At 44.0% G+C, this 15,516-nt stretch overlaps 1 protein-coding gene across 5 annotated transcripts; it reads right to left on the bottom strand.

Moving 5' to 3' along the window:
* Positions 1-959: 959 nt before the first annotated feature.
* btg4 (B-cell translocation gene 4) lies at positions 960-11,426 on the bottom strand. Of its 5 annotated transcripts, none has more exons than XM_048615538.1 (5): positions 11,365-11,426; positions 9,848-10,037; positions 8,465-8,602; positions 3,262-3,628; positions 960-1,465 (listed from the first exon to the last, which is right to left on the bottom strand). In XM_048615538.1, exons 2-5 carry the CDS (start codon positions 10,018-10,020, stop codon positions 1,289-1,291), a joined length of 855 nt encoding a protein of 284 aa, XP_048471495.1. In that variant the 5' UTR covers positions 10,021-10,037; positions 11,365-11,426; the 3' UTR covers positions 960-1,288. The 5 variants fall into 5 exon arrangements, with proteins under 5 accessions (XP_048471495.1, XP_048471494.1, XP_048471492.1 ...); XM_048615537.1 differs by lacking the exon at positions 11,365-11,426 and adding an exon at positions 10,901-11,055; XM_048615535.1 differs by lacking the exon at positions 11,365-11,426 and adding an exon at positions 10,753-10,855.
* Positions 11,427-15,516: the final 4,090 nt, after the last annotated feature.

Below are 15,516 nucleotides of genomic sequence, written 5' to 3'. Positions count from 1 at the left end.
TGCAGTTCCCACTATCTCCGAATCACACACAAATGTTGATTTTTTTTAGTTTTTAAGAAAAATATATCTGAGCTTCAGGTGGACAGTGGCTTTGAAAGCTTTCAGAGACTGCTGTTTCTTTTGTTTTAACTCAAGTTTTCTATCCAGTTATTGCATTGTTGAAAGTTGAGAGAAAAAAAATCCCAGTTGATAAGTAATGTGTAAATATTCCTAGAAGTCATGAAACTAAATGTTTTAACCAGTGACTTTGGAATTCAAGACAGACATACAGTTCTACTTGTCTATAAACAACCTGTTTCCTAGTGATTCCTAAGTCACTTGAAACTGTTTATTGAACTGGCAAATTGCAATTTTTATTTTATTTATCCCTAAAAACTGTCTGAAGGGTCTAGGGCTTATGATTTAAATTAGATTATCTTGTTGCTTATCTGTGCTGTTAAAAAAGTCACATGGAGCAAAAATTAAAGTTATAAACTTGTGTCAAAGATCTGTTATTCATGAAGACTGGTTAGGAACACTTAGTCGAGAGGGTGTTAAAATGCTTTAGTTGCACTGTGCTGCAAATCCAGCGATGGTGAGGCTGATTTGGTTTGGTTTGCTATCCTGGTGTTGGAACACAAACAATTACACAACTGGCAGTAACCCCTCCTTGAACAGGGCCCCATCACATTAGAATGGGAAGTTTATTCTTGCATCTCTCCAAGAGGGTTCAGATAGTCAGAGGACTCATTTTGTTAAAGCCAACTTCACGCATTTCCAAAATAAAGCAAAGTTAACATTCAGTTTCACGCAATTGATTCCAGCCAATTGACAGCTCAAAATACCCAAAATAAACTTCGTTCCAATGTGCTTGATGGAACCTGCCAGATGTCTGTTCACAGCAGGTGAAACCATTGTCTAAGCTCAGGCAAGAACAGAAGAGCAGGATGCAGCATTGTAAAGATTTTTAAAAAGTGGCTTTTTATTCATTATACATTTTCAAACATTTCCATTCTAGCCTTTAAAATTGTTTAAATGGCAATTAAACACTGAACCATGAATATAATTTATCTATAAAGAAATATCTAACTTGATTGTATAAAAAAAAAGATAGTATTTCAGTCCTCATTGAGCAGGATGAAGAACAGATTGTGCTAACAAATGCATTGATGCTTAAAATGGTGGGACACATTCACCTCCCGACTAGGTCAGGACACAAGTCAATAAAATCAGTCAGAATTGGACCGCCAGAAAGCCTTTCAGGAGAAGTTAGAAGAAGAGTTCAAAGGAGGAAAAGCACAGGCAGAGATTATCGCTTGGTGTTCACCCAATGATAACGGTCCACACGAGGAAACAGGAACATGTTGGATGCTCGGTACACTCTGTAATTGCCCTGGAATGAATGGCAGCTGTAATCTTCAGGAAACATCTTCTTTCGGAGAAACTTGGGCCATACAGCTGGAGGGTGGCTGTAGTAATCATTTACCTGCAAAGGCATAGTTTTAAACAGCTTTAACATTTAAAGCAGAGGAAGTTACTGGTGAGAAGATCACAAACAGGTCTTTAGCCTCACGTTTATTTTGGACACACTCACCTCAGTGAAATTATTGAGCAAATATGGTTCGAAGAGTCTATGGAACACATCTGCTCAACCTCAAGAGCCACAACCTCGGACCAGTTTTAATCTGGTTTTGCCCACCCAAGTTCTAGCCCCATTGATCTTCACCACTGTCACCTTTGTGACCCTGTCAGGGCCTTCTTCAGAAAAAGGTCCACATAGACCACAACCATTCCATTCTCCAAACCAAATCCTCCTCAAGAAGGGAACCTTTAGCTTGCTCAAGCAGATTTCTCCAAAATCATTTATCCATTCAAAAAAATTTAAATTTCATCTCTACTTATCAATTTCACCTTTAGAAATAAAAATGGTGGAAAAAGTTCCCCTCCCTCCAACAAGGTTCTGACTGTCTCTGCTAATGTGTACATTGCCCAAAATAACATCACATTTCCTTCCAAATGTTGGGACCTGGTGCCCAATGATTTTCCTCTGGGTTAAGCTTCCATAGTGCTTTATTTACTCCTGAAGGTACAAGAGAAGGCCACTCAGCCCTTTCAACCTGCTCCACCATTCCATACCATCCCAGTTGATCAGATTTTAATCTCAACTCTACATTCCTGTATATCCAATAATTTTTCATCCTTTAGTCATCAAAAATCTACTTCTGCCTTAAAAATATTTAAAGATTCTGCATGCTCTGTTTTTGAGGCTTGAAACTCTTTAGAAGTCCCTTCCTCAAAAGGCAAAGGTTCTTCCTAAGGCTTAAAAGGGCACACATTTTTAAACTATGACCTGAATTCTAGATTGTCAAGAAGAATCATCTTTCAACATCCACCTGGTCAAGTCCCCTCAGGATCTTACGTTTTGACTAAGTTACCCCTGACTCAATTCCACCTGATAGAGATCTAGCCTTTCCTCAAAAGGTAATCCATTCATTCTAGGTATTTTATTAGTCTAGTAAACCTTTGCTAAACTCCTTCTAGTGCATTCATATTCTTTAAGTACAGTAATCAGTACTCCACACAGTACTCCAGATGCAATCTCCCTACTTCTGCCTTAAGTTCCCTTCAATCAATCATAACATTCTATTAGCTTTCCTGATTAGTTGCTGTACCTGCATACTGGCCTTCTGAGATTCGTGCACTAGGACACCCAGAGCTCATTAAAATCGCTCACCAATTAGATAATATGTTTTCTTAAAAAGTCTTTCTGCCAAAGTAAACAGTTTGATACTTTTCCACCTTGTCCATATCCCTTTATATCCTCTTCATAACTCACATTAGTATCTATTTTTATATCAATTTTAGTTACCATACCTTTAGTCCCTTCATCCAAAAATCTTTTGTATAAATTGTAAAGAATTGAGACCCTAGCAATGAGCAATAATCAGATTCCAGCCAGTCTGTTTGTCTCTCTCAGGACAGCAATCACTTCTGAATGGATACATCAAAGGCAACTTCAACCCTTCAATTTCTCACCTTCCTCATTAAAAAATGGGAGGGCATTTGTCAGCAAAACAAGTTACTCACTAGCAGCTTGACAATTTTAAAACATATCTAAGCAAAAAAGAAGTTCAATATCAAAGTGAGGATTGGCATAAAGACTATTACAAAGTGACTGAGTGACATTTAATATATGATGTTAGAAATGTTTATAAGCTCCAGGAAGCTGGGAACAGAACATTTGCAGCTTTCCTGACCCCGAACCCCACCCCCACAACGTACCTGATAGATACTCTTTGGGTTAATCACTGTCGGAATGGTTTGCAATCCTGGACCAGGGCTCCTGCGGCCTTTGAAGCTGGTACATACTTCCAACTGGTATATACTGTTCGGGTTGTTCACAATTGGTATGGTCTTTCTTTCCGAGAGGACAGAGAAGTCTTCCTGATCCCCAGCTGGATAACCAGCACGGGTGTCACTGACAGAGGTGGTATTTGGTTCCTTGTAGCCTTCCTCATCAGAAGAGGTTCCAGAATTATATTCACAGCCTGCACGCTCTGCAGCACTGCTGATGTCTTTAAAAATTTCCAAGTCTGTATTATTTTCCTCTAACCTGGTCACAATGAAAGGCTGGTTCTTCTCTCCACATCTGCAGCAGAATTTTAAAAAAGAAAAAAAAAGTTACACCACTTGCTTCACTATGAACAAGGCCAGGCAGGAATGGGGTATCCTGGAAATTCCACACAATGTCATTATCAATTCAAATCAGTGAAAAGGACAGACTGGGGTGTTCAAATCTTGTTCTACCATGTACCCTTTGGAAATAAGTTTTATTCTTATCAAATGTTGTTATTTTGTTAGTGTAGCCAACTGTTACAAAAAGTTTCTATTGCAAACATAGAAGAAAGGAGCAGGAGGAGGCCATTCAGCCCTTCAAGCCTGCTCCTCCATTCATCACGGTCATGGCTGATTGTCCAACTCAATAGCCTAATCCTGCTTTCTCCCCATAACCTTTGATCCCATTCACCCCAAGTCCTACATCTAGTTGCCTCGAATATTTTGACATCACTTCCTTTGGTAATGAATTCCACAGGCTCACCACTATTTGGCTAAAGAAATGTCTCCTCATCTCAGTCCTAAATGGTCTACCCTGAATCCTCAGATTGTGACCCCTGGTTCTGAACACACCCACCATCGGGAACATCCTCCTTGAATCTACTCTGTCCAGTCCCTGTTAGAATTTTATAAGTCTGAGATCCCGCTCATTTGTCTGAACTCCAGTGAAAACAATCCCAACCTAGTTAGTCAAATCGCTCCTCATACGTCAGACCCACCATCCCTGGAATCAGCCTGGTAAACCTTCACTACACTCCTGACAGCAACAGCACCTTCCTCAGAAAAGGAGACCAAAACTGTACACAATATTCTACGTGTGGCCTCACCAAGGCCCTGTATAACTGCAACAACACATCCCTGCTCCTGTACTCGAAACCTCTCGTAATGAAGGCCAACATACCATTTGCCTTCTTTACCGCCTGCTGCACCTGCATGCTTACCTTCAGTGACTGGTGCACAAGGACACCCAGGTCCCACTGCACACTCCCCTCTCCCAATTTACAGCCATTCAGGTAGTAATCTGCCTTTTTGTTTTTGCTTCCGAAGTGAATAACCTCACATTTATCCAAATTATACTACATCTGCCATTGATTTGCCCACTCACCCAACCTGTCCAGGTCATGCTGAAGGATCTCTGCATCCTCATCACAGTTCACCCTCCCACCCAATTTGGCATCATCTGCAAATTTGGAGATGTTACATTTTGTTCCCTCAGCCAAATTAACACAAATATGAATAGCTGGGGTCCCAGCACCGATCCCTGTGCCACCCCACTAGTTACTGCCTGCTAATTTGAAAAAAAAGGCCCATTAATTCCTACACTGTTTCCTCTGCTAACCAGTTTTCTATCCATCTCAATACACCTCCCCCAATCTTGTTTTAATCTTGCACAATAATCTCTACTGCGGGACTTTGTCAAACGCTTTCTGAAAATCCAAATATACCACATCGTCTGCCGCCCCCACCCCCTGTCAACTCTACTAGTTACATCTTAGAATTCCACAGATTTGTTGAGCATGATTTCCCTTTCATAAATCCACACTGATTGTCTGATCCTGCCACTGCTTTCTAAATGCTCTGCTATAGAGTCCTTGACAATGGATTCGAGAATATTCCCCACTACCAATGTTAGGTTTACTGGTCTATAATTCCCGGTTTTCTCTCTACCTCCCTTTTTGAATATTGGAGTGACATTAACCACCTTCCAATCTGCAGGGACTGTTCCAGAGTCTATAGAATCCTGGAAGATGACCACCAATGCATCTACTATTTCTGGAACTACTTCCTTAAGTACTCTGGGATGTAGATTATCAGATCCTGGGGATTTATTTGGCTTCAATCCCATCAATTTTCCCAGCACCATTTCTCTACTAATATTGATCTCCCTCAATTCTTCCCTCTCACTAAGTGTTGCATTCTCTAACATTTCTGGTATGTGATTTGTATCCGTGAAGACAGAACCAAAGTATGTATTCAGTTGCTTTGCCATTTCTTTGTCCCCTATTATACATTCCCCCATTTCTGTTTGTAGGGGATAGAGATTTGTCTTCACAAACCTATAGAAACTTAATCAGTCTTTATGTTCCCTGCAAGCTTACTTTCATATTATATTTTCCCCTTCTTAAATCAATCAGTCCCTTGATCCTTCATTGCTAAATTCTAAACTCCTCCCAATCCTCAGATTTATTATTTTTCCTTGGATCGGATACTATCTTATTTCCATTGCAAGCCTTGGATTGGCCCTCTTACCCATTTTGCTTTTGCAACAGACAGGAATAAACAGTTGTTGCAGTTCCCCCATGCGTTCCTTGAATGTTTGCCATTGCCTATTCACTGTCATCCCTTTAAGTAACTCTCCCCACAGTATCAAGACCAACTCACACCTCATAGGTTTCTTTTACTAAGGTTCAGCACCCTAGTCTCTGAATCAGCAACCTCACTCTCCACCTTGATAGAATTTATCCTGTTATGGTCGCTCTTCCCCAAGGGGTCATGCATAGCTAGATTGGCAATGATTCCCTTCTCATTACACAGTACTCAGTCTGAGATGGCCTGCTCTCTAGTTGGTTCCTCTAGACATTGGTCAAGAAAACCATCCTGTAAACTCTTCAGGAATTCCTCCTCTACAGCATTGTGGCTAATTTGATTTGTCCAATCTAAGTGCAGATTAAAATCACCCATGATCACTGATATTCCTTTATCGCATGCATCTCTAATTTCCTGTTTAATGTTATTCCCAACATCACCCACTGCAGTTTGGGGTCTATGTAGGACATCCACAAATGTTTTTTGCCCCTTGGCATTTTTTAAACTCTCCCCATACAGACTCCACATTGTCAGAGCTAATATCCTATTATGATAATTTCCTCTTTAACCAGCAATGCAACTCCACCACCTTTTCCTTGTTGCCTGTCCTTCCTAAATACAGAATACCCTGGGACATTCAGTTCCCATCCCTGGTCACCCTGCAGCCATGTCTCCATAATCCCAATTATATCATACCTATTTGTATCTATCTGTGCGATTAGTTCGTCTGCTTTATAGTAAATGCTTCCCACATTAAGGCACAAAGCCTTTAAGCTTGTCCTTTTAACATTGTTTGCCTCAGTTTTCTCAATAACCCTGTTTGAATCTTGTCCTTGGTTTCTCAGCCTATCACATCCCCTTTTCTACCTTTTATTTCTGTCCCTGCTCCCTCCTTCACTGACTCTGTACATAGGTTCCTATCCCCCTAGCACATTAGTTTAAGCCCTCCCCGACCGCTCTAGCAAACACTCCCCGCTAGGACAGGAGTCCCAGTCTTGCCCAGGTGTAATCTGTCCCATTTGTACAGGTCCCACCTCCACCCGAACCGGTCCCAATGCCCCAGGAATCTGAAACCCTCCCCTGGACACCATTATATCAGCCACGATTCATCTGGTATATCCTGTCATTTCTCTCTGACTAGCACATGGCACCAGTAGTAATCCTGAGATCACTACCTTTGAGTCCCATTTCTTCCTATCTCCCTGTATTCTGATGTTAGGACCTCATCCCTTGTTTAACCCTGTGTTGTTTGTACTGATGTGCACCACGACCACTAGCTGCTCACCCTCCCCCTCCAGAATGTCCTGTACCCGTTGCGAGACATCCCTGACCCTAGCACCAGGGAGGCAACATACCATCTTGGATAGTAGGAACTGCAGATGCTGGAGAGAGACAACAAGGTGCAGAGCTGGATGAACACAGCAGGCCAAGCAGCATCATAGGAGCAGAGAGGCTGACGTTTCGGGCCTAGACCCTTCATCAGAAACGGGGGGAGGGGAAGGGGGTTCTGAAATAAATAGGGAGAGAGGGGGAGGCAGTATTGTCTGTTTTGCAGGGGAATGGCCACAGGAGATTCCTGCTACTACCTGCCGATCTCTCTTGCTCTGTCTGATGGTCAGCCATTTCCTTCCTGCCTGCAGAGTCTGAGCCTGCGTTGTGACCACCTCTCTGCTCTCCGCCTCATGGATGCCCCACACTGTCCCCAGCCACCGCTCCAGCTCTGACCCAGAGGAGCAGGGGTGTCTGGAACTGTCCCTGGTCTGCCACATGGAACAAAAAAAGGAGCAAACCAAGATTTTGAACTCTCCTGCCATGGTTTACATCTTTAAAATAAACCTTGGAGTACTTTGTATTAGATTAAATCAAATCCAGTTATCTGTGGCCCATCTTTCCCAGCCTGCATACTACCCTTCGATTAGATTGTGGAAAGCACTACCACAAGAAATGGTTGAAGCAAGGTGATTAGATTTATTTCGGGAGAATGTTAGACAGGTGTGAGGGAGATAGGACTAGAGGATTAAGATAGAGTTAGGAGGCTTGAATGGAACTTGACCTGGATGGGTCAAATGGCTTGTCCCAAGCACCTATTCTGATGACGTTTGCATCCAGCTCACTTTTCTGTGGCACAGTGAGTTGTTAAAGGCTAAATCAGGATGTGGTCTGGATAGCAACAGGAGGAGAAACTACAGAACAACAGTTTACTTGGATAGGTTCTCAGTAGCATCTCCCAGATATTCCCCTCTGGTCTCCTGAGGGATTGCAGCTGGAGGGGGAACACAGGACACAAAAGTGTTCCTTCAGAACTGGGCTATTACACACAGGGCAGTGATTTTTCCCCCCCGCCCCTCCCCAGTATTTAAACAGAACAGGAGCTACTTGTTACCCTCTAGGAGGGGGAGCATTATTGAGCTGCAACCCTTTGTCACAGTGGTCCTGGCGTTTTGACAGGCCCAGGACAGAACAGACCATTACTCTAACTCCATTCAGCCTCAGATAGATGGAGGTAGAAGCCAAAACAATCCCAGAGACACCAAGCAGCCAGAATGATAAAGTGAGCCCTCACCTACACCACACTTCATAAGGATCCACCCAGATAGTGAGCTCCCTTGGTAGTTGCAATGAAGAATATTCGATATTGCTTTCCACACAGGCCTGGAGCAGGACTGGATCCAAAGGCTGACTCTTATTCACCCGGATACACCTTGGATGGGAAACAAAGATTAAATCAGGAGGATTCTGGACAGTGTTGTCACTGAGCTAGGGTTTAAAAAGTCTGGTTAACATCTGGCTGTTTATTCAACCTGCAGGTTATGTAAAGATAGTAAAATTTAAAAACAAAGCAAAATACTGCAGATGCTGGAAACCTGAAATAACAGCAAACTGGAGAAACTGAGCAGGTCTGGCAGCATCTGTAGAGAGAAACAGTTAATCTTCTTTGGATAGTAGGAACTGCCAATGCTCGAGTCTGCAATGACAGTGTGGAGCTGGAGGAACACAGCAGGCCAGGCAGCAGAGGAGCAGGAAAGCTGACATTTCAGAAGGGTCCCAACCCAAAACATCAGCTTTCCTGCTCCTCTGATGCTGCCTGGCCTGCTGTGTTCTTCCAGCTCCACATTGTTATATCAAATCTTCTTTGGAACTGTTCAAAGTGAAACAAGCATTAATTATTTCTCTCTCCACTCTGGAATGCTGCTCAACTTGCTGAGTTTTTCCAGCATTTTGGTCTTTCATTTTAAAAAAAATGTTAAAAAGTCAGTCACGTGATAATCCCAACACTACATGGATTATTTTGCTTCAAACTAAAAAAGTTTTCTATTTCAGAAAAAAAATTATATATAAATGCAATTGTTAAACAAGCATGATGAAAAATACATGCAGACAACTGTTTTGTAACAGTTCAGTTCACATTTTAATTCACTGAAACGTGATAGATTTATCCAACTGATATTTCAAGTTTGATCCAGACAAGTTGCTTCTCTTTGCAAAGATTTTAAGTCAGAATTGAAATATGCAACATTGCCTGTTTTTACAGGTTTATTGCCTCCATCTAGATTTCCCAGATCAACATGAAATCGAGAAGGGAAACAGACAAGAGACATTGTCAGGCCAACATCAGCTGATACAAGTCTGCTAGATTCTCCCTTCATTATCACCCCCACCCCTCAGAAGGGTACCAGGGGGGCCTTAGGACCCTTTCTCCTTAAAGATAGAGTTAGGAGTCTGTGTGTGTGAAGCTCAGATTCACTGAGGATTACAACACACCGAGTTATAGTGCATCAATATGGCTGAAGTGAGTGAACATTCCACCTGTTGATGAGTTCTACACCCACCTGGAGGTGTTTTTTTTAAAAAGTCAGCCTGTTCATAAACACACCTCAAGAGCAGGTGGGACTTGAACCCAGGCCTCCTAGCCCCAAGGTAGGGACACTACCCCTGGACCACCCACCTGTATGCTTGGCCCTTGGCTGGGTTTCCCCAGTACCAGTGATTCTTGTATTTTTCAAACAAGACTTTGGTCAATTTGCTGCAGAATTTCTCAACCTTCTTTTTGCTTAGCTTCTCATTTTTCTTCACCATTCGGGAGATAAAAACCACTGTTGCAGCAATTTCCTCTTTCATTGTCCAATCAGTAAGACCTGGAAAGTTACAACATTAAACACCATTGAACAAGTTCCCCTCAGCACAGCAAGTTCCCACAAACAGATTTGTGACCAGTTACTCTCCGATTTGGATTTTATAATCCACCCATTCAGATCACCTCTTGGAGCAGGCAAGACTTGAACCCTGGCTTCAAAAGGACAGAGACACAAGCATTGGATCACAAAGCACCACCCCCTCCCCCTTCAATCTCAGTGACAGCAGTGCCCCTCCTCCCTAGCCCAATCTATTTAAAGTTTGACTTATCTTCAATTAGGAGAGAACACCAATCATCAGGCCATTAGCCTGAATCCCATCACTAACCACACCTAGTGAAAAAGTTGTTACTTAATAGATTCTCACAATATTTAACTCAGTAATTGAGTGAACTTCACTTCCAAGTTAATGAACCACCTTGAAACACCCAGCCTACTTGGAGGCTCTACAATGATGTTGGACATTGAGGATCACAGAGAAAGCAGACAGTTTAGTTTTCCTACAATCCAGTTAGTGAATGAGCAAACTCCAGTTACAATCCTCCTCCTTGCCCTTCCCCAATGGAGATTATAGCCCACAAGTAGCTCAGAGTGACCTTTCTACTCCATCCCTGTAGTGCAGGCCAGACAATGAGATTGTTCCCCTCCATTTGGATACCTCCTCCACTCCCATCTGCCTCCCCTCCCAATCATATCCAACCCCTGTCCCTACACACACCCATTACAAATCCTTCCTTTAACCCCAGAGAATGGATTGAATCAGGGACTCCATCCCAGGGGCATTGAAGAAGCTCACAGGAGGCCTTGTCTGTCACCTTGGGCTTAGCAGAGAAACCAAATTGAAATCTTTGAATGAATCCACTCACCAAAGTCTCCTCCAGATGAGAGAAATTACCAAGTGATAAGCACAAGGCACTCTCTGCTGAGTGCTGTTCCCCACACCCTGGGTTTATCCCCTAATCAACATCATCTAAAACAGATGATTTGGTCATTTTCATTTTGCTGAAATTGTCTGCCACGTTTTGTGAGTATGTTATTGGCTGAAAGGTGCTTTGAGAGATCCTGAGGTGATGAGAAGTCACTCTGTGATGAGTGTTAGTGACAGTGACTGCAATGTGCAATTAAGCCTGTGCTCTGGGGAGAGGAGGTCATTAAGAGCTGCTCCCAACCCACTCGTAAACCACATTTACTGATCATATTTCCTAATCAACCTGTCCAGCAAAGTTATCACACATCTCTGAAGAAGGGGAAGCTGAACCTAGGCCTCCTGGTTTAAAGGTAAGGACCTGATAATACACAATGTTTAAACTTCAATCAGGAGTTGGCCCACCTTGTTGCACTGGTCCCTCCAATATTGAAAGTGCTCCTCCCACAATGAACAGGCTCCACCCATATTAGACAGGCCCCTCCCATACTAAAGCAATCACAAATGAATAAATTTTGATTAGTTGTAATTATCTCTCTGCCTTAATTAAACAGTTCATAGGTCATCCCTTCACTTGTTATTCAGCTTGTCAACACTCCACTCACACTGTTTGTACTTATCTGTTGACATTCTTAATTACCTGGAATTATTTTTCCATTATCTGGCCACCTGACAAAGGGGCAATGCTATGAAAGCTTGTGGTTTCAAATTAACCTTTTGGACAATAACTGGTGTTGAGTGACTTCTGCAAATGAATAAAACCAGGGTGAAATGATTGGCCACCATCAATATTACAACACTCAGCGTGGAGTGGTCTGATGTCCCATTTAGTTCCTTGCTGATATTCGGGTAAAGAGCCATATTCCCAGCTCAGGAGGTTTCCTTCACTGCTCCTCATTGGGGACAATGTCTTTAGCTGGCCCTCAGCTCTTGAATTCTCTCTGTCACCTCACCACCTTGCTCTCTCCCTCACTTCTTAAAGACACTGTTCAGAGCTCATTCTTTTGGTCACCTGTCCAAATTCCTTTTCTGGCTCAGTATCAAATGCTTTTGTGAAGCAACTTGGGCTGTTCTTTTACATTAAAGGAACTATATCAACGGCTGACAACAGTAAGACAGAAGTGAAGGCAGCTGCACGGTGGCTCAGTGGTTAGCCTCGGGTGACTGTCTGTGTGGAGTTTGCGCACTCTCCCTGTGTCTGCATGGGTTTCCTCTGGGTGCTCCAGTTTCCTCCCACAGTCCAAAGATGTGCAGGTTAGGTGGATTGGCCATGCTAAAGGGTCTGTAGAATCCAGGGATGTGTAAATTACATGGATTAGACATTGGAAAGACAGGTGTGGACTTGTTGGGGTGAATGAAGGTGCAGTGGCTCAAAGCCAATGGATTTGAGATGAGCAGTCACACACTCCCATATATGAACATTCATAATTTACTGGAATGGACACAAGACAGAAAGATCAGCTCACATTCTGTCCAGGGAGAGTAACTAAAGATCACAGAGTGTGTGATTGTGAGATATAGATACACAGAGAGACATGGAACAAAAGGATGTTAGAGTGTCAGAGATGGAGAGAAGAAAAAAAAAGAGACAGAGGGAGGAAATTAAATGAGGTAGAGAAGGCGATAGATCATGAGAGAGAGGAAAGATGTACAGAGAGATAAAATCTTTAATCACAGAATTATGACTGTGCAGGAGAAGCCATTGAGTCCTTATCCATGCTGCTTTTCTAAAAGAATAATTCATCAGTTTCACTCCTCCCTGTATTCCTGCACATTCATTCTTTTCAGATAACTCTCTGATTCCCTCCGGAAAGCCTTGATTAAACCAGCCTCCACTACACTTTCAGAAAGTACTTTGCAGACCCAAAACACTCGCTGTGTGAAAACATTTTTCCTCATGACTCCATTGTTTCTTTTGCCAATTTCCTTAGGCCTTTGTTCGCAATGTTTCCACCAAGTGACTAATAATTTTGCCCTGCATCAAAATTCCTAGAAACTTCCCTGCCATTGACAGACCTATTGGGTGTATCCTCACTCCATTTTGTAAGAAGGGTTTAATGTTTGCTGTCTCCCAGCCCTCTGGCACCACTCTTGAGTTGATGGAAGACTGATGATAATTGACAGTCTACCTGCAGCCTCCCCTCAGTACATTCAACACATCTCATCCAGTCTGGAGTAACACAGTGTAGAGCTGGAGGAACACAGCAGGCCAGGCAACATCAGAGGAGCAGGAAAGTTGATGTTTTGGGTTGGGACCCTTCTCGAAATGTCAGCTTTCCTGCTTCTCTGATGCTGCCTGGTCTGCTGTGTTCCTCCAGCTCCACACTGTGTTATGTCTGACTCTAGCATCAGCAGTTCCTACTATCTCTCATCCAGTCTGGTGCCTTGTCCATATTAGTCCTGTCACCGATTAATGCTCCCTGACCAGAGATCAAAATAAGGCATAAAAATCTGTGAGGATAAAATTGTTTTAAAAACTAGAGGAGAAAATTAGAATTTGAGAACTGAGTTATTGGAGGTGCAGATGAATATTGCAGTGTTACAATGTTCCACTGGAGGGCAGTTAGAGGTTGTCTCTAATTTCCAGCCTCAGGAATTGGTGGGAAGACCAAGTGATACTTTCAGTTAATTCCAAAGAAGAGGTTTAGGATTCACTGCTGATTGCAGCCCAGAGTTTTAATCTCACTTCTGCTTCTCATCAGTTTTGACTCACTGCTCTCACCGCCTGCAACACCTCCACTTGATGATTAATGGTGAAATGAGAGATAAAGTCCTGCATTTATATAGCACCCTTCATACACATGTGACATACACCATTTCACAACTAATGAAGTATTTCCAAACAGCTGTAATGTGGGAGCCCCAGAAGCCAGGGAATGAAACAAAGTCCATCAATAACAATGAAATAAATGATCTGCAAATTTACTTTAAAGCCGTTAATTGAAAGATAAATATTGAACAGAAATTGTCATAATTCACTTACTGTTCTTTCAGAGAGTATCCAGATTATTTCCCGTCCGGGGTACGGCAAACAGTTTTCATACAATGTCTCATCTGTCCAACACTCAGCACTGACCCTCCGACAGTGCGGTGCTCCCTCAGCACTGACCCTCCGACACTGCAGCGCTCCCTCAGTACGGACCCTCCGACAGTGCCCACTCCCTCAGCACTGACCCTCCGACAGTGCCCACTCCCTCAGCACTGACCCTCCAATAGTGCGGCGCTCCCTCAGCACAGACCCTCCGACAGTGCGGCGCTCCCTCAGTGCTGACCCTCCGACAGTGCCCACTCCCTCAGCACTGACCCTCCGACAGTGCCCACTCCCTCAGCACTGACCCTCCAATAGTGCGGCAATCCCTCAGCACTGACCCTCCGACAGTGCGGCACTCCCTCAGTGCTGACTCTCCGACAGTGCGGCGCTCCCTCAGCACTGACCCTCTGACAGTGTGGCACTCCCTCAGTACTGACCCTCCGACAGTGTGCCGCTCCTTCAGCACTGACCCTCTATCCGTCTCGCACACCTTCAGAACTGACACTCTGACAGTACAGCTCTCCCTCAATACTGACCCTCCGACTGTTTGTTCTCCCTCAGTTCAGACCCACTGACAGTGCGGCTCTCCCTCAGCCATGACCCTCCGACAGTGCGGCGCTCCCTCAGCACTGACCCTCTGACAGTGCGGCTCCCCCTCAGCACTGACCCTCCGACTGTGCGGCTCCCCCTCGGCACTGACCCTCCGACAGTGCGGCGCTCCCTCAGCACTGACCCTCCGACAGTGCGGCTCTCCCTCAGTACTGACCCTCTGACAGTGTGGCACTCCCTCAGCACTGACCCTCCGATAGTGCGGCGCTCCCTCAGTACTGACCCTTCAACAGAGCAGAACTCCCTCAGAACTTATCCTCTGACAGTGCAGCACTCCCTCAGTACTGACCCTCTGACAGTGCGGCATTCCCTCAGTACTGACTCTCCCACAGTGCGGCGCTCCCTCAGCACTAACCCTCTGACAGTGCGTCGCCCCCTCAGCACTGACCCTCCAACAATGCGGCGCTCCTTCAGCACTGACCCTCCGACAGTGCAGCGCTCCCTCAGTGCTGGGCCTCTGACTGTTCTGAAATTGGAATTGTCCCCCTAGAGTTGTGTTTGGATTTGCAGTGAAATTGCTGTCTCTGTGAATGGGCCTGTGGGGAGTCATCAGGAATTCTTTGACCCTCATCTCAGAACTGAGTGGTATCAGCACCTGCTCTGTTCTTGGTTTCACTCTCAACGGCCCCCATATAGACACCTGGGATGTCCTGCTCTTTTGTTAGTTTGTCTGAGGTCAGATTAAACCAACCTGCCTGGGGTAGTGCCCAGGGAATTAGGTTTTAAAAGCCCATTTCAAAAGTGAGAATAAAATTACTCACAAGGATTTGTTTGCAAATAGAGGCCACAGGTTTGTTGGACTTTGAACCACCCGATAGGCTGAGGCATTTTGAACAAGTCTGAACAGGTCTCATTTGATTATCTCAGATCCCAGCTCCTGACCGACAGGTGCCGAGCCAAACATTTCATTCAAACCT

Source organism: Rhincodon typus, chromosome 32 (genome assembly GCF_021869965.1).
Source record: "Rhincodon typus isolate 14 chromosome 32, sRhiTyp1.1, whole genome shotgun sequence".
Classification (NCBI taxonomy): domain Eukaryota; kingdom Metazoa; phylum Chordata; class Chondrichthyes; order Orectolobiformes; family Rhincodontidae; genus Rhincodon; species Rhincodon typus.
Note: the sequence above shows the minus strand (reverse complement) of the source record. Positions and strands in the feature narration are given on the sequence as shown.